Source organism: Oryzias latipes, chromosome 18, assembly GCF_053564925.1.
Source record: "Oryzias latipes strain Hd-rR chromosome 18, Olatipes_Hd-rR_3.1".
Lineage (NCBI taxonomy): Eukaryota > Metazoa > Chordata > Actinopteri > Beloniformes > Adrianichthyidae > Oryzias > Oryzias latipes.
Window position 1 is genome coordinate 303,117 of NC_136254.1, and position 19,887 is coordinate 323,003.

General features: G+C 43.9%; 2 protein-coding genes across 8 annotated transcripts in view; one reads left to right on the forward strand and one right to left on the reverse strand.

Moving 5' to 3' along the window:
* The window catches only part of LOC144987262 (uncharacterized), a 211,522-nt gene that overhangs the window by 189,551 nt on the left and 2,084 nt on the right, over window positions 1-19,887 (forward strand). The window lies entirely within an intron of this gene.
* pde5ab (phosphodiesterase 5A, cGMP-specific, b) overlaps window positions 1-19,887 on the reverse strand; it is a 172,615-nt gene that overhangs the window by 49,159 nt on the left and 103,569 nt on the right. For all 7 annotated transcript variants that reach the window (XM_023965935.2, XM_078936480.1, XM_078936478.1 and 4 more), the window contains exons 4-7: window positions 5,611-5,700; window positions 4,602-4,673; window positions 3,108-3,197; window positions 2,876-3,013 (exon numbers count right to left, since the gene is read on the reverse strand). In XM_023965935.2, coding sequence (XP_023821703.1) covers window positions 2,876-3,013; window positions 3,108-3,197; window positions 4,602-4,673; window positions 5,611-5,700 — 390 coding nt within the window. The remainder of the gene's footprint in view (window positions 1-2,875; window positions 3,014-3,107; window positions 3,198-4,601; window positions 4,674-5,610; window positions 5,701-19,887) is intronic.

Consider the following 19,887-nt stretch of genomic DNA (forward strand, 5'->3'; position numbering starts at 1 on the left):
GAAGCAGCCAGAACCCCCCAACGCCACACGGCAGCAGGCAGAGAACAACCGTCCCCCAGGTGACCATATCCGCCGCCCAGGCCGGGGCCAGCAGGACCACTACGGGGGCCCCCCAGAGCCTGAGAGCAGGGGGGGACAGAGAATGCTCTGGCTCAACAAGGAGAGCAGCCCCCCTCTCGCGCAGGGAGGGCCCAACGCAAGGCCTCCATGCATCTATCCAACATGCAACACCGATGCAGCACTGATGCATCTATGCAACATGCAGCTTCTTCACTGGACGTCACTTAACAACAGTTAAGAAGCAAGGAGATATTGCAACTTCTGATTCTGCTCCAAACGAAGTACACACCTGGAAACATCTGTTTAACAGCTACAGTTGGCGTTTTAGCCACACTTTTGCCTCCACTGTCAGACACAGCGAAGCACGGACCAGAAATTCACAGCAGCTTTTCATCCAAAAACTGTAAAACTTTAAACATGTTTGAAGGTTTCTTCAGGAGCAGCCGGTTGATCTGTTGTGGAAAGGTTTATGTCGCCGTTTTCAGCTGGCTGATGTAAACACGGCACTCAAGAGAAACATCTTCATGTTTGGGTACAGAGCTGTTCAGGATCCAACCTCCACCAAAACACAGCGACACAATTATGACAACGATTATAACAACACAATATGAGCAGGAACACTGCAGTCGCTCTCCTTTGTGACTGCGCTGTACAGCAGCTGCTCCTAAAAAGACGAAACTTCAAAAAGGAGGCTAACAGCTGAGAAATGCAGCACTGATCGTCACAGTTTGGTTTGAATTAAAAAGTGAGATTTGTAACTGAGCTACAACTTTTAGGAGCTTCAAAAACAAAGTCTTATGGAAAATGTCTGAATGACGAAAGGAAGTGATGAAAATGCTTCATTTAAAAAAAATTTAAAGCTGGATGCCATAAACATGATTGGGAGTTCTATCCTTAATAGAGGTCCAATTCAAACTAGGGTTTGTTTTCGGGGCTTTTCCAAAAAATCAAGTACGCTGACATTATTTCCACATCTGACTAGATTGGACTTGGTAACAGCACAGGTCCACCAGGACAGCCGTCTATTAGTTATTGTAAATGACGTTCATCTCCTAGACGTCTACTGGACATCTGACACATCTCTGCTATATTACTGTATTAGAGGTCTACCAATAGTGTTCTGATGGAAATCTGCATGTAGAGGTCTACTACACAGCTACCTGAAGGCATCTACTCTGGAGATACTTTTAGACGTATATTACAGGACATCTCTTGAAATTCAATAAATGAAATTTTCCATCCATCAGCCTGTTTTTTACAGAGGGCTCCTGTAGTCTGTCCGGTGTGCCGGGATAGTGAGCAGCATAGTTAGCTTTCTGTTTATGTGGAAGCGATGCTGTTTCAGCCTCTTTATTTGTTTTAGTTACAATAAATAATTACAAGTACCGCCAGCTTTGGAGTTGCACCTCCATTTTTGGGCCGGTCCCCTTCTTCCTACAGCAGCTGTAGTGACAAGGCTAGGGATGGGTATCGTTAAGGTTTTAACGGTACTACTACTCTTATTGTTATTGCTTATACATAAGGTATTTTAACGATACTCTTATCGATACTGTTTGAGGAGAAATATAAATGAATAAAAAATTAAGAACAGAAAGTGTTTTATTTCCTCATTATGCAACAACAAGGTTTTTTTAACAAAACATTTTACTTTATACATTTTCCAACTTGAAAAGTAAAATACATGAAAAAATAAGAAAGTAGAAAAAAAGAAAAATAAACAGCAATGTTTTGACATATTGCTGTCATGATGTAAATATAAAACAAATTAAATAAATGTTTGAGTTCATAAAATCATCCCAGAGAAAGTCTCTGCTTCAACTCCTGCAGTGAAAGCTGCGTCTGAATCTGACGCCCGTGTTTCCATCTCTCTGACAGTCAGAAGCCAAAGCCCCTCCCCCGCCTGTCTACCTGCTTTTCCTCTTTACCTGTTCATATCCTCTGCAGCAGAGAGTCGTTTTTCCCCGCCCCCCTCACTGTATTCTACACAGAGAGCACAAAATACGGTCATCATGGCAGCAGGTTGACACGATAGTCGGGGCGCTCTGGCGCAGATTTCATTAATTTGGGGCTGCCGCTTTGTCCCTCTGCTGTTGTTTTAGGTTTGAATAAATGATTAGAAACTCAAACAAAGCTGATTCTTTTTTGGATGTTTCTCTTTGCAGAAGTGCAGCTAACCCACCGGCCTGGCCATTTTTTCACAGCAGTTGCTTTGTATGGACTAAATCCAACCCAAAGTGTGTTTTCCTGTTACATCATTCAGTAAAGTGGAGGTTTTTTTCGATTATACTGTAAAAATGATTAAACAAAACCTAAGATTTAATAATATTAAAGGTCCCATCTGGGCTCTGTTTGACATAATTATCATGCTGCCATAATGACTGCATCATCAGGCTTTATTGTTGGCATTTTGTAAGAGGACTGGATTCATTGTGGAACATATCTGGACGTCTCTGTTTGCTGATTTTCTGCTTCTAGTCCTCTGAGACCAGAATGGTTCAGATGAACAGTCAGACATTGGTTTAAAACCACCAACAGGTTTATCTAAAGCTGCACCAACAGCTTCAAACAGACATCCTTCAGTATTTTTCCACCAGCAGGCTGAGCATCAAAGACTTGATTGGCCTTCATCATCAGAGACCTGTGATGATGACTGTGATGATGCTCACACAGAGTCTGTTCTAGTGCCAATCATTTACTGGCAAAATGGCGCCGAAATGGCGAGCCTGAAGTCAGTGCGGACCGAAGCCCGCCCACTGCCATGGGTCTGAAAGAGGGAGGTGGACGGCAGGAGGAGCCTGTGTGGGCGTGTACTCACCATTGACTCTTCATCAGCGATGAAGACCGTGCATGCCTGCGCCTGCATGAACGACAAGATGGTTCCGGCAATCTTCCGCAGTAAAACCTCCAAGCACTGCTGCTCTTCAAAGATCAGAGTAGCCAGGTCCAACAGCACCTGCAGACGCACACGGATACGCACACCCACACACACACTGTTAAAGAACGGATCCGGCCGACCCTGCTGGTGAGGAGTGACGGACCACACTCACCCGATTGCGCTTGTTTTCCAGCTGGGACGTCTCGTAGAGCTGGGCATTGTGCAGGACGATCCCAGAGAAGGCCAGATAGGCGGAGAAGTCCTGTTTGAGAAGGAAACTTCTAAACCGAATGTGAGAAGAACAGAGAGGCAAGAAAAAGAGCGGCACTGATGGTTGGACAGATAAAGAAAAGAAGCTTTTTAAGTTTGCTCTGGACAGCTGTGTCTGAGAATGTCCCTCTGACATGATGATGACGTGCTGACAGAGTTTCAGTGACGCAGGGGCCGACTTAACATCAGGCAAAGGCAGGCGATCGCCTGGGGGCCCCATCACGCCAGGGGCCCCGAGCTGAACACTTAATAAAAGCATCTAAGCATAAAATTTACGCCTATAACTTTTTCTTTTTAAAAACGGCCCAAATCACTGAACTGGTCTAATTGATCATGTAAGGGTTTGGTCCTCCCCGTACGGTGGCCCAGAAGGGTCACAACATAATAATAATAACTCACAAAAAATGTGTTGTGTTGTGAGTTATTGTGTTGTGACCAATTATAGTGTGTTTTTTGTGTTGTGTCGTGAAATCTAAAGTGTTGTGTTGTGACCCTTCTGGGCCACCGTATCCCCGTCCTTCTGCAGCAATGGTAAGTTCCAGTCTACAGCAGGTCCAGGGACTCCCAAGTTGGCGAGCCGGGGCAGCATCTCCAGACTGGGCGGTTTTTATTCTGACATTTGCTTTAGGTGGACGGACATCATTTGGGCGGGTTTGGGACCGGTTCTGGAGGTTTGGGTTCCTGTTGAAACACGTTTCAAGCAGGAAAGTGCGGTCTGGCAGTGCTTCACCTGTCGTCTTCCTCACCTGCCGTCATGAGATGTAAAGCCGACTGATAATAACATAGATATGTGTTCACACTAACCTGTTCCATAGATTAAATCTATACGTTTAATTCTAATCGTTTTTATCCTATAAATTGTTATTTTGTGTATTTCCTGTTTAACTCCAGGCTGGAGCTCTGCACACCAGAGATTACCCAATCCTGAGTGAAGTCGGGTTGGTGGTTCCTTTAGTTTACTCAGCGTATGATGATAATAATGTAAAGCTTATTATTATTTTTTATACTCTAGACATGTTTATTCCATGTCCTCTCTTTCTATATGATAGGTCGTGTATTTCCCTTCAGATCGGACGTGAAGCAGAAAAACAACTGAGCTTTTCTGATATTAACAGAAACAACAGATGGTTTGTTTTATGAATGCTTAGATAAGTCTTTGGAGGATTTTTACAATTGGTGTAAATTTCCTTTATTTATTTTTTTTACTTGTCCTTCATTTATACTCCAGAAAAGTGCTCATGTGCTTTTGCTGATCACGGTTTCACCCTGATCCCAGTCATGACACCATCCCAGGTTCTTCAAATGCGTCTGGATGAGCATTAATGCAGTTTTAGGCAGAGAGGGCTGAGATCACGGCAGAGGAAACCAGACAGGAAGATGTTAGCAGGTTTCTAACCTTTTGGTCCTGCTCTGTGAAGGCGCCGTCTTCCCCACATGTCTTGTTAATCGCTTGTGCCACCCCAACAACCTGTGGATGAAACAAAGATGGCAGAAAAAGCAACTCAGAGCGGCTTCGGCTTCACTTCTTTAAGCCTGAGTCTCATTCAGCCTTGACCTCTGGGGGGAGAAATTGTTGGGTCCATGGAGGGTCGTGGAGAGGAGCAGTCCCCTCTTCAGGGGAGCACAGCTCTGTCTTGCAGTTCCCTTGAAGCTCATACAGCCATCTTAAGGGACTTCATGAAAATGGATCGTACCATTGCTGTGCGTGTGGTGAGGGTTTTTGTAAGGATACTGGAAGTAGCACACAACACGAGTGATGGGGGATGCTGTCGTATGGCTTCCTTACGCCACACTCTACTCGTTAGTAAGGTGTGTGTAGGTGTGTGTTCTAGCTACTTACTGACCACACATAAATGCTGCACGGGGTGTGCAGGTGATCTATAAGTGTTCATAGTACCCCCGGAAGATGCCCCCACAAACTGGTATGACTGTCTAATAACCAAATCTAACAGTCAGGCGGTGTACAAGAAACATGCGCTAATCCCGTGGACAGTGCTAACAGGCTCCCTGTGAAATGTGCAGGATTTAGGGGGGGGGTTGGAAAAAATGGAAAATCCTTACAACACACCTGTGCCTCACCTGCCTCTCCCTTATTTACCCATTCATGTTGCTAAGTGTTCGCTACAACCTTGAGTGGCGCTGTATGGTGTTGGTTATGGCCTATAATAACCACAAAGAGACCTAAAACATATCACGTCTCCGTGTCTCAGTGTGGGAAAGAGATGCTATCATCCTTAAAGTTTCACTTCATATGTTTCCCATCATGCAAAAGGTTCTAGTGTTTAAAAGAAGCGACTGGTCCAGAAGTGAAGTTTTCCAGAACAGCTCCTGAGAAGCTTTGGATCTTTGAGTTCTTCTGCTGCTTCCCTCTGAGACCGAGAGCAGGATGCTGGAGCCGGCCTCACCTCTCCTCTGTGGTTTTTGATGGGCAGGCAGAGGATGCTCTGGGTTTTGTATCCTGTGATCAGGTCTACCTCTGCATTAAATCTGGGGTCCTGGGGAGACACAAAAACACTCGTGAGCCTGTTTGTTTTCAGGAAGATGGACATTTGTGGCATAGTGCTCTACAGCCGTTTTTGGTGTGAAGTGGGAATCCTGGCATTGTTCTTTATTGAAAGGAGGGCCAGTCCAGCAGCAGACTGAAGGGCCACTCGTCTGAATGTCAGACAACATACAGAGAGCTGCACAGCTGCTTAATCAACATTTCATAAAGCGCACCAAACATGTCAGGAATATCTCAGGATGTAATTTGCATAAAAACCTTGGTCAAAAAAAAAATCTGCGAAAAACTCAAGACTTTGGTCTAATTCCAGCCACACAGAGACCAAGTTCAGGAGGACAAACGTCCTCACAAAGCACATAAACCCCTCCTGGATCAAAGAAGCTTTTACTTTTTTTAAGTGTCCTCCCCCTGGCGGCTCTCCCACCCACCACCTGATCTTTAAACATTCGGACTCTCCCTGTCCCTTCCCATCATGCTCCAAAAATAAAGACAACAAACATTATTAGCACAGGATTGTTTAGAACTTTTAGGATTTGTTCTGTCAGTGTTCTGTCCCTGCCTTCACTGTACCCAACACCATCACCTGTCCAGCTGCCTTACAGTACATCACCTGTCTACCAGCAGTATGTCACCTGTCTAGAAGCAGTACATCACCTGTCTACCAGCAGTATGTCACCTGTCTAGAAGCAGTATATCACCTGTCATGTGGATAGTTTGTTGGTCTATTGTCAGCTCTCAGCCCCCCGTCTCACTTTTTCTTCTTTCTTCTCTTTGATCTGCCGCTGCTCGGTCACTGCTGTCGCTCTGAAGGAAACCTGAAATGCTGCCTTCTCTGGACCATGAGACGTACTCTGCTGTCAGACTAGGGCTGCAGCTATCGATTCTTTTTGTAATCGATTAATCTAGCACTTAATCGATCGATTAATCGAGTAATCGGATAAAACGATTTGTGTGTGTTTTTGAACAACCAAAACAAATAATGCACAACAAAAATGATGTGGCTGTAAAATGAACAAGCATTTGGCTTTTATTTCTCAACAGAGGTATTTATTTCCAAGTCCAAAAGTTTGGCTCCAAAAGTTAAGTGCCAAGTTGGCATTACCAACAGCAATTATAGAACAATGTACAGTTAAGTGAACTTACTGTAACATGTATAACATGTATTGTAAAACTAATATGAATATAAACTTAGTTTTTTGTCTTCTTAATACACAACATTACAAGAAATGGATTGCACCATCTGCAAATTTAGTTTAGTTAACCTGAGAAAAAAAATGAATATAAAATATCAAGGCAAACAGGTACACAATGTATAAAATATATAAAAGAATTATGTAAATAAAACAATTATAAACAATTGTAAATAATAAGCTGTAATCTCAAAACAAACATCAAAATGTACGAGTGTGTGTGTGTGTGTGAGTGTGTGAGAGTGTGAGAGAGAAAGATTTCAGATTGATTCTACAACAGCTTATAGTTGCAATGGAGAAACGTCAACATATCCACACGCTCAGCACTTAGGCTTAACCTGCGTTTTGAGGCAATGTTCCCAGCATCAGAGAACAGGCGCTCTGAGGGTGTTGATGTTGCTGGGATCCCCAAGAAAGACTTTGCCAGCTGTGCCAAGGTTGGATATCTTGCCTCATTTATTCTCCATCATGGCAGTGGATTCTCCTTCTTGGAAATAGGCTGTTCACCAAAATACTCCAAGACCTCCCTCTGCACCGCTCTGCTCATCTGCTCGTCCTCATCATGATCCTCTCTTTCATCCTCATCCTCTGATGATCCCAGGATACTTTTCTGATGTGATCTACCTTTAGTGTGTGTAGCTGATGTGGTGGCAGTGGCTTTCTCTACCGTTACATGTGTTTGTTTTGAGTCCTGTCTGGCAGCTATTGCCATTGATTCAATACTAGTTTGGACCTTTAAAACCTCTTCAGCAGGCAAGAACTTCAGTTTTCTAAACCTGGGGTCCAAAGCAGCAGCCAGAAGGACATGGTTGGGACCACCAGATTCAGGTAGAAATTGATACAGGCCTTCCACCTCTCTGTAATCTGCTCTGCAGCAGAAGCCTGAAATACCTTCACTGGTGCAGTTTCAGGTTCTGCAGTCAGTGTGGACTTTTTAAGGTTTTGGACCAGCTGTGGAAAGGCAGAGAGGGTGACATACTTTTCTCCACTAAGAAATTCTGTAGTTCCTTCAAATGGCCCAACGACCTGTGTCAACTCCTCACTGATGTGCCACTAATCTGGCTTTAGATCCAGGTAGTGGTGTTTACCTCTCGGATTGACTGCTGGATCGGAGAGAACTGCAGTCACAGGCTATCGCTGTTCCAGGAGTCTTGATAACATGTGATACGTACTGTTCACCGGGTACTGACATCCTGTATCAACATGTGTGGTGGCTTTTTCTTTAAGCTTAGTGCAGGCCAGTTCACTCTTTTTGAAGTGTTCCACTAGGCACCTAGCAGAACCCACACAACTAGCAATTGTTTTGTTTTTTTTGAGTGTGCTCTGCACAACTAAATTTAAAGTATGCCCTGCACATCTCACAGAAGCCCACCCATGCCTCTCTCTAAGAATTCTTGCTGCTGCCACCAAATTGGCCCCATTGTCATGGACAATAGGGTTGTGCCGATGGACGATATCATCGTCCATCGTTATGGGTGACTGACATCCCGATGGAGAGACCACCATCGTGATGCCACGCCCCCGCCACGTTGCGCGTCGACACCATAAGCCGCGGTTACATGTACAAAATATCCTGATGGGATCAATGGTCGGATTAGAATCCAACCGTGTAGATGGGCCCAGAAAAATGTTTTCAGAATATAAAAACGTTCACTAAGGTCACAATTTCGGTCGGAATAAATCATTCGCACAGGCGCAGTATTCGCACATGCGCAGTTTGAAAACCGGAAGGAGATACAACTTCCGCCTAGCGATTTTTTTTCAAAACTTTATTGAATGTAACAATTCAATACAAAACGATAACAGCGCCGAGCGGCTATATATATTGACATGTCAGCTCGGTAAAATACGAGATGATCTTCTAAACGTGGTTTTAATAATGTTACGGTTATTATCAAACACCTGTTCGCTCATTATTTGAATTTTAATCCGTGTGGTCAGTGCTTTTTCTGAACGGAGCCAGGATTAGCAGTATGCTAACACGGGCTAACAACATTAGCTTTGGGTGGCGCTGCATCCTGTGAATAACATCAGCCTTTATTTAGTCGGGACACGACTGGAAACACAAATCCACGTGATTGTTTGAATGTTTTCTAAGGACTGAGCGACATTTCTGCTTTGATGCTCAAACCGCTGTGTGCTGACGATCCGAGCTGTGCTCAGACACACGTTTAGACCCGGTTCTGAGTTCGGTAGGTAGTACCCCTAGAGCTGCGGGACGGATCGCAGTCTTAAATCTCCCACACATACCGCTGATGTACCCCCCCCCCCCCCCCCCTTCCCATCAAACACAAAGCTGTAAATCCGCGCTCCGCCGGTCCACTTCAATAAGTGCGGGAGTGGACTACTTCTTTTCTATCTTGCTTGTTACTTTTTCTGTTAAAGTCACTTCCCTCAGTTTATACTGGATCATTGCGGATTAACCATTAGTCGGGAAATAAAATGAAAAAAGCAAAATAACGAATAGCAGTTATATAAGAACGAAAAATGTAAAAATACACCCCCCCCCCCCCCCCCCCCCGACGATGTCATCGTCCATCCCGATGGTTGACAGCAAACATCGTCAACGGCCAAATTAGGGGACATCGCCCAACCCTAATGGACAACTGCCTTTACCTTTTCAAGTGGAATCTCAAATTGGGCAGTTGTCTCCTCTAGCCAGTCTGCAATGTTGGCTGCAGTGTGTCTCTCTTCTAGGGGCATTGTGGTTAGGGAGAGGGACTTCATCTCCCAATCTTCCCCCAAGAAGTGGCATGTCACCCCCATGTAGGCCTCTGTTGCCACACTGGTCCAAATGTCAGTTGTCAGGGCAACACACTCTGTTGCTTTAGGACAGCTTTCAATTTATCTGTAATGTTTGTGTTTCTTCTCCATCAGTTGTGTGAAATATGTTCTTGATGGCAGGCTGTATTTAGAATTGAAAGTTGAGATCATGTCTCTAAATCCCGTGTCCTCCACCATGGAGAGTGGCCTCGCAGTGACAACAGAAAAGATGCTTACGTGTGGGAAAAGCTTTAAAAACCAATATCCCAGAAAGGTCAAAGCAGGTTATCCCTTTTCAGATTAAACTCAGCTTTTAAAAAATAAGAAACCCATCCCCAAAAAACACATGAACCATTTGGATTGAAAGGAAACTTCCTCTTAATATCGCCACCTAAAAGGTAGTACCAAAATGCTAAAAAACATTATTTTACTACTTTTCAACATTTTCCCCCCACAACTTTTATATCAAAACATTCGTATTGCTTGAAGCAAAAAAATCTCCATGTAATTTAGAAAAATGTTTTAAATCTGGACCCTTTCTATTGTCAAAGGACTTGAAAATACTGTAAATATTCCATCTCAACGTCAGAAGTCAGAGCTCTGATTCTCCCTCATCATTAGTAACCATCTCCAGAGTTCCAGCCACACTTCCTGGATGCTCTCGTTCATCCATCACCCACAGCAGACTGAAGCTCTGCACTGAGCTCAGTGGGAAGTACTGTTTATATCACTCTCCTTTCCTTACTGAGTGTTATATCTGGACCTGATCTTCTGTGTCACAACCCTGTTTCTGACTCTGTTAGCCTGCTCCGACTCTCGTCAGGATTCTGATCAACCCGTCTCTCCTCTGATGATCTCATGCCTGTTATTGACCCCTGCCTGTCTGACCTTGATTTAGCTTTGTGGACTTTTAGCTAAGCTAATAAACGTGCTGCACTTGGAACCAGCCGTCTTCCTGTTCTCACGACTATTAGTAGTCAGGGCAAAACTAGCTCCAGATATGAGCTCCATTACAGGGAAAGAACTGAAGTTTAAAGACTCCAGCATGTTTGTGAAAGTAGCTGCCAGCAGCCATAGACAAGGCAGAATATTGAGAACAGGAAACTCAACAAAAGAATATCCATGTGATCAGACGGGAAAACAGAACGGTCTCATTCTGATGTTCAGAGGCCTCTAAGTGTAATCAGACAGATTTATGGGAGGAGACTGCATGTTCTCTGATGACATGCAGTATGTTGCTTTTAAATGGCAGTTAATCACTTAGCAATGTCTATTTTTGTCTAGATAAAATGGGTTTTGTGTCTGCAAACACACAGAACACATCAGTTAAATTCTGTTCTTCTCTTTGGTCTGCTGGGGGGGGGCAGCATAGCTGCCAGGGACACTAATAGACTGAACAAACTGATTAGAAGAGCTGGTTCTGTAATCGGGTGCAAAAAGAAGACATTTGAAGCTGTGATGGAGAGGAGGACTTTGAATAAACTCGTATCCATCATGGATAATCTGGAGTCTCCATCCTGTTTTTTGACGGACAGCGGAGAACCTTCTCCAAGAGGCTGAGGCAGCTTCACTGTCACACCAATTGCTACAGGAGATCATTCCTCCATTGGACTCAATAACTCATCATCCATTTGCAATAGATGAATTCATTTGATGTCTGCCTGTTTTTGTAAAGCTGTTATGCAAATCGATTGTTTTTTTTCTCTGATTGTCACCCATTGTTTGTTAGCTTGTATGGAGCCTGTATGCGGACGCTGCAACAACCCAATTTCCCAAGCTGGGATCAATAAGAACAGGCAGGTAACCGGATCCAAGTGCAGCAGGTTTCAGCTAAAAGTCCACAAACAAGACTTCACACTGAGTGAGGCTCAGTGCAGAGCCTGAGTCTGCTGTGGTTGATGAGTGAATGAGAGTCAGGTGTGCGACATCCAGGAAGTGAGCGCTGGGGTTGCTGGGAGTTGTAGTGTGGCTACAACTCTGGAGACTGCTCCCGCTGCTGACCAGAGGGGGGGAACAGAGCTCTGACTTCTGACACTTGGATACCCACATCTTTGCCTCAAAACCTGTCTGAGTGAGCACAAGAGCTCCACCAAGAAACCATTCTGAGTGCATTTACATCTCTGATACCAGGAAGGTTGTTACAGAAATCAACCGCGTGCAACCCCCCCAGGGGGAAACAACTTGGAGCTGCAGAGGTGTGAACAGGTAGTGTTATGTAAGAACTCACACATACTCGGGTGGGGGGGGGTTCTGTGTATATAAATTAAAATGGTTGACAAAAAATTAATCGGGGTGCAAATTGAATATTTGAAAAGTGAGTAAAAATTGAAAAAAGATATTTAAAAAGAAAAATAAGATTCCAAAAATAGGTCAACCGCAACAGGTGAAATTAATTAAACCCACGTCAGCGCGCCTGTGCGCACATGGTGCTAAAGCAGTGATCACTGACTGACAGGCGAGCTGAAGGAAGCAGATTTTTGGGCCAACCGTCAGATAAAAGAAAAATACCCACCAAGGCATCTAAAAAAGTGGAGAGGCAGCCGGTAAGATGCAGAAGTGATCGGAGGTTGATCAGCTGTTTATGGCTTCTTCAGGGGCGCTTTGGATATGAATTGTTTGAAATGTATTTTTTCCAAGTCTGTTTGATGATTAATTGATCACGGTGCATTGCTGTTGTGTGAAATTTGGTCATTTGAAATATGATATTTTATTTGAAATTAAATTATAGTTTTTTGTAATTTAACTGTAAACAGAATATATTTTCATAAGCATTATTTGTATACAGATTTTTCACCTTGCTTGGTTTCTAAAACCTACTCATTGACTCACTGGAAAAGGTTCTGTCTAAAGCCAAATGCAAATAAAGAAAAGAGACAAATTCATGGAGTTTTTGAGCCATGAGTGGAGTCCTGCTGGTGTTTCCTCCATTTGGATCCTCCATCCCACATGGATAAATAAAGTTGTCTATCTGATGCTTTCCCCTTCATGTGGGGGAAATAACTTGATAGGTAGAGAGGTGGGGGCGGGGCTTAGACTCACCACTTATGATTCCAGACAAACTAAAAGCTGCTTCCTAATAAAACATAGTTGTCATCTATAAAATTAAGATAATTTATTGGGTTTACTGGATTTAAATAAAATAAATAAATAAATAGATGGAGTCTGCATCAAAGTGAATTTGTTTCCATCATCTCACTCATCTGAACTCTGGTGTTTGACAGACAGAAAATTCTATTCAAGGTTGTGGAAAATGGACAAAAAATCAAAGGAAACATCACTCTCATAAAGAATGCAAATAAATACTTAAATAAATATCCTTACAGAATTTTGAATCAATACAGGTATTGCCAAATGAACTATCACGACAGTGTTGCGGCTCCCTGTGCTTTCCTCTCAGTGGGAAACTGATCCAAATGGCTCTAACCCTAACCTCAGGTTGCCGACCTCTGGTCTAAGTTTACAGATCATTGGAATGGAACAGAAATGGTAACCAACACCACTGAAATGTTCCAGACATGTAGCATTCTTCAGCTAGCGTAGTTTATGGACGACACGTTACAAACTGCAGCATCAGCTGAAAGCTTCAATAATTCCTCTAATTATTGAATTTGTTGTTTCACGAGCTGCTTCTTTAAAATAAAAAGGGTTGGTGGATGGATCTGAAATATAGATATAGTAACAAAACTCTAGTTTGAAACACTTTTGCAATTTTATCACAATGATTGAGCCACCTTTTCACTAAAAACAGAGTTTTTTGTCAAATAACACAACCACGCAACGTGCACGATAGATTTGTTATAAGTTTCTTCATATTGACATGATTCAGCAAGACAATACGCTGTGTTGACACTTGAGTTATTCTTTATCCCACATTTTTCAGCAAGGAGCTACAAGATAAAATATGAATACAAACTGAGGCCGCACCATGCAGCTACTTCCTCTTATCAGACAAAACTGGATTTAAACGTCAGTGTCTTATCATCTATCAGCTTGTGGTGACCTGCTGCAAGAAGATCCAATCTCTTAGCTGGACCTGCAGCAGCAGCAGGTTTTCTCTTTTCAGCTGAGAGCTTTCTGGTTCTCTTTCTGGTTCTCTTTGGTTGCCTTGATACCAGAATAGTCAGCAGACTTGGTTATAAAAACATTACTGGAGTGGCCGTGGAGCAAAGGTAGAGCGGTCAACATCTGACTGGAAGATCGCAGGTTCGGTTCCCGCCCTGCCTGCCTATCTGTTGAAGTATCCTTCAGCAAGACACTGAACTCCACATTGCTCCTTGTGGTTATGGGTTGGCGGCAGTGATTGGCAGCGGAGCCGCCATCAGTGTGTTTACGGGTGAATGGGACCGTAAAGACCTTTAAGGATCCAAGTAAAGCGCTGCATAAGTATTCACCATTCATCATTTGTCATCTTCATAGGATTGGTCTGCTTTACACACGAGTGAACAAAACACAGAAGGACACCAAACACCAGGAAAATCCCACAATTCCAACAGCTGCTCACTTAGGGGCAGCCCAAAATGATCTCTGGCCGGGTCAGAAAAAAGGCGCCAAGTTAACCAGCAAGTTCTCTGACTATCACAAAGAACCAGAATTCCTCTAAACCAAAACAAAAAAATAAAACATTTTTCAAACCAGAAGCCGTTTTCTGTCTCATAATGAACAGGCACTTATTCCACCAGAATAGGGTGTTGGATCACCATTTGCTGCTTGTTTGGTCAGCAGCCCGTGTGAGCGTTCACGTGTGAGCGTTCACGTGTGAGCGTTCACGTGTGAGTGTTCACGCCTACCAAACAGAGGATCAAACTGGAATCAACGAACTGTCCAGGACCAAAAGTGTCCTTATAATAGGAGTAAACAGGAGGTCCACCTACCACAACTGTCCCTAGTTTGGAAGGAGCACTCAAAATGAACCCCAACCAAAAAAAACACACATATAAGTGAACCTGAACCTACACACTTCCTGTCCTCTGACAATAACATATCTATTAACATAGACGTCCTCCATTTGTGCCCACTCCTCGTGTGAGGCCTGCTGCTCTGCATTCAACTGGGTCAATAGCTTGGCTAAACCTTTGCTCTGTCTGCGGGACCTAAACCTTCTACAACCCGTGCATGTGCATGAATGTCCTGGTGATGGTCAGAGGGGCCGTAGGCGCAAACTGGCAGCCACGCCTCTGTCAGTCTGCCCCAGGGCAGCTGTGGCTACATCAGTAGTTACCGTCAACAAGTATGAATGAGGAGTGAATGAATAATGGACACACTGTGAGCGCTTTGACCGTCTGGAAAAGCGCAGATAATCCAATGCATTATTATTATTATTATTATTAACCTTGGAACATCAACTAAAGCAGTGCTAATTGTACCATTGGTGGAGAGCTGCAGACAACAAGGTGGCACCTTACATCATTGACTGCTTGGCTAACTTTTGCTCCGTCTGCGGGAACTAAACCTTCTACAACCTTGGAACATCAACTAAAGCAGTTCCAGCCCGGCCTACACTGCAAAACTCCAACTCCAGCCCGGCCTGCGCTGCTTACCTCCAGCTGCAGCCTAAACTGCAAATCTGCACTGCAAGAGGACAAAATGGCCCTCTTCATTATTTTGATATGTTTGTTGGGAGTCTGGGACTTGACGCCTAACAATGCTCCCTGGGTGAGTGCCATAACAGCGGGATGTGTGTCTCTGACTCTTTATAGTGGCAGTTCTAATGCTGTGTACAGGCTACCACAGCCTCATCTGGTCATGGACCCAAACTTTTGGGCAGAGAAACCTACAATGCTACCTAAACTCCAAATTGTTCTTACTTTGTATGACCTGGCTTCAACAAATAATAATACTGTCTTGAAATGTAATGTAAAGCAAAGATTGATGATAATCCTACTTTCACTTTTATCTGGAAATGTGCAGCCAAATCCAGGGCCTGAAGTGCAAAGTATTCAGACACCTACTTATTTAAAGGTGACATCTGGGCTCAAAATTATTCATCTTAATATGCGCAGCTAGGCTCCCAAAATGGAGATGGTTAAAATGTGGTTTACACCAATCACAGACGTGGCTGACTAAATCTATCACAAATGATGACATAAATGTAAATGGATATAATGTGTATCGTACAGACAGGCCCAAAAAAGGTGGGGGTTTCGCTATCTATGTCTGATCAAACTATAACATTAGGGGATTTTAATATTCATGTTGATGACCCCAGTGACTGTCTAGGAAAGGCTTTTGCAGCTTTATTAGATGATGTTGGTTTCACCCAAAGTGTGAATGAACCCACTCACTGTCATAAGCACACCCTGGACCTTGTTCTAACCCATGGGATAGAGATCAGCCAGCTGAGTGTCCTTCCTCTTAACCCCATCATTTCTGATCACTTTCTGATTACCTTCCAGTTTACACTGGAACATCCTTCTGCCCCAGTGAATAAGAAACAGCTTAGAAGAACCTTAACTGACCGTTCTGTGTCTGAGTTTAAACACACAGTTCAGCCAGTACTTAGTGATATTCTGAGAAAATACTCTGAGTCCAGCTCCCATAGTATCAGTCCTAGTATAAATGACCACTTTGTTAATGATGCCTTACAAGCCCTCAGGAGTACACTCCATGTTGTTGCCCCCTTGAAACCTAAGTTCGTCAGACAAAACCGAGTAGCACCGTGGTTTAACGCTGAAACTCGTTCTCTTAAACAAGAAACCCGTAAGTTGGAAAGAGAATGGCGCTGCTCCGGTTCAGAGCAGTCTCTGGATATCTGGAAACATAGCCTATTAAATTATAAAAAAGCCCTGCGTAGAGCTAGAAGCCAGTACTATTCAACCTTAATATCAGAGAATGGAAACAATCCAAGATTTCTTTTTAGCACTATTGCTAAATTAACTCGCAGTCAGAGCTCAGTAGAACCACATGTTCCTGTTTCTCTCAGCTCTGATGATTTTCTTACATTTTTCAATAGTAAAATCTCAAATATTAGACATAAGTTAAATCAAGTTATTCCTACTATCAGCCCAGAACAGGCTGAGGCGGTAGAAGTGGAGGCATCCATAGAAACCTCTGTAACATTAGACTGCTTCACTGCTGTGGATCAAGCGGAAATAACATCAATTATTACGTCCTCCTAATCCTCAACGTGTCTGTTAGACCCAATTCCCACTAGACTTTTTAAAGAAACTTTTCCCCTAATTAATGATCCCATATTAACAATGATAAATACCTCTCTGGAAACGGGTTACGTGCCACAGTCTTTTAAATATGCAGTTGTTAAACCTCTTCTGAAAAAGCCCAGTTTGGATCCTAGCATCTTGGCCAACTATAGACCGATATCAAACCTGCCCTTTATTTCTAAAATCCTAGAAAGAGTTGTAGTTAAGCAGCTTTACTGCCACCTACAGGACAACAGCCACTTTGAAGACTTTCAGTCGGGGTTTAGACCCCACCACAGTACGGAAACTGCACTAGTTAGAGTCTCTAATGACTTGTTATTGGCCTCAGAAAAGGGACTACTTTCTATTCTGGTCCTGTTGGACCTCAGTGCTGCCTTTGACACTATCGACCACGGTATTTTACTCCATAGATTAGAGCAGGACATAGGGATCAGAGGATCTGCTCTCCAGTGGTTTAAATCCTATCTGTCCGATAGGTATCAGTTCGTTAATGTAAATGGACATTCCTCTCAGTGCACTCGAGTCAACTATGGAGTCCCACAGGGCTCAGTCTTAGGACCCATCCTGTTTATGATTTATATGCTACCCCTAGGAAACATAATCAGGAAACACAGCATTCATCTTCATTGTTATGCCGACGATACGCAGTTGTATTTATCCATGAAGCCTGACCAGAATGACCAGATAGAGAAACTGAACGCCTGCATCAGAGACATCAAGACCTGGATGACAATTAATGACCTCCTCTTGAACCCAGAAAAAACTGAGGTCATTATACTAGATCCTAAAAACCTCAGAGATGCTCTGTCTGCTCAGATAGTCTCCCTGGATGGCATAAGTATAGCCCCCAATTCCATAGTTAGAAACCTTGGGGTTTTATTTGACCTGGATTTATCATTTAAGGCTCATATATCTCAGGCGTGTAGAACTGCCTTTTTTCACCTGTGGAATATTGCTAAGATCAGAAATATACTTTCTAAGAGTGATGCTGAAAAACTCATCCATGCATTTGTTACGTGGAGGCTGGATTACTGTAACTCCTTGTTAGCAGCGTGTCCTAAGAGTTCCTTAAGAAGTCTCCAGCTTGTTCAGAACGCAGCAGCTAGATTGTTAGCTGGAACTAGCAGAAGAGATCACATCACTCCTGTGTTAGTTTCACTTCACTGGATCCCAGTTGATTCTAAAATCAAGTTCAAGATCCTCCTGTTAACCTATAAGGCCTTACATGGAATGGCCCCGTCCTATATTAAGGACCTCATAGTCCCTTACCATCCAATCAGAACACTTCACTCACTAAATGCAGGACTGCTTGTGGTTCCTAGAATTAGTAAAAGTACAGTTGGAGGTAGAGCGTTTAGCCACCAAGCCCCTGTCTTATGGAATAAACTCCCAGCTCATGGAAGAGAGGCCGACTCAGTTTCTACATTCAAAGTTAGACTGAAAACATTCCTCTTTGGACTGGATTATTGTCAGACTAGTTCGTATTCAGAGATTATTTAACTTAATGTTAATGTGTTTAAATTAAACTTAATAACAATAACTTTTTGTTTTAAAAGGCTGCTAGAAGTTGAAGCTGGGGTAACTATGGTGCTCTGGGGTTCTGTCCTCTTTTCTCATCTACTTCTACTCTTCCTCTCCTCTATTCTTGATCATTATTCATCATTTAGTTCTCCATGCCTCTGTTTGGTGCAGTGATTCATGTATTGTCCCTCTTTCCCTCTTTCCCCCTCCTGGGGAGTGGGAGTGCTTCCAGACTCCAGTTGGCTCATCCGTGCTCCAGTTCCTGACCGTTTACCTCGCCTTTGCTCCTGCTCCTACACCTGGCTGTGGATCCTGCCTCTGGCTCATCTCTGGCTCGTCTCTGCTCTGTACCTGACCGTGTACCTCGTCTCTGCTCCTGCTCCTCCACCTGGCTGTGGTTCCTGTCTCCGGCTCGACTCGCGCCTTTGACTGTCCCCACAACCACGGCTGGATGAAGCTCGTCTGCTGGACTTTTATATATGTAGTTGTAGAGTTAGATGAGTTAATTCTAGCCACAGGGGTTGCAAGCCAGTTGCCTCTGTGCCGGTCCCAAGCCCGGATAAATAGAGAGGGTTGCGTCAGGAAGGGCATCCGGCGTAAAAATTGCCAAAATAACCATGCGAATCATCCACAACACTTTAGACATACCGGATCGGTCGAGGCCCGGGTTAACAACGACCGCCACCGATGCTGTTAACCTACAGGGTGTCGGTGGAAATTTGACTACTGTTGGTCGAAGAAAGAGGGGAGGCAGAAGGGTCCGTGGCCAGAGAGAGAAGGGAAAAGGCAGGAACATAGGTTTGAGAATAGGGACTCTTAACGTTGGCACAATGACAGGGAAAGGCAGAGAGCTGGCAGACATGATGGAGAGAAGGAAGGTAGATGTACTGTGTGTGCAGGAGACAAGGTGGAAGGGCAGCAAGGCACGTAGTATTGGAGGAGGATACAAACTGTTCTATCATGGTGTTGATAGGAAGAGAAACGGGGTAGGTGTGATTCTGAAGGGGGAGTTGGTAAACAGTGTTCTAGAGGTGAAAAGAGTCTCAGACAGGATGATGAGCCTAAAGTTAGAAATTGAAGGGGTGATGGTGAATGTAGTCAGTGGGTATGCGCCACAGGTTGGCTGTGAGTTAGAAGTGAAGGAGAGATTCTGGAGTGAGTTGGATGAGGTCATAGAGAGTATCCCCAGAGGAGAGAGAGTTGTTATTGGAGCAGACTTTAATGGACATGTTGGTGAGGGCAACAGAGGTGATGAGGAGGTGATGGGCAGGTTTGGTGTGAAGGAAAGGAATCTGGAGGGACAGATGGTGGTGGACTTTGCGAAGAGGATGGAAATGGCTGTAGTCAACACTTACTTCCAGAAGAGAGAGGAACATAGAGTGACATACAGAAGTGGAGGTAGGAGTACTCAGGTGGACTACATCCTATGCAGACGAGGTCATTTGAGAGAGGTTAATGACTGCAAAGTGGTGGTAGGAGAGAGTGTAGCCAGACAGCACCGCATGGTGGTGTGTAAGATGACTCTGGAGGTCAGGAAGAAGAAGAGAG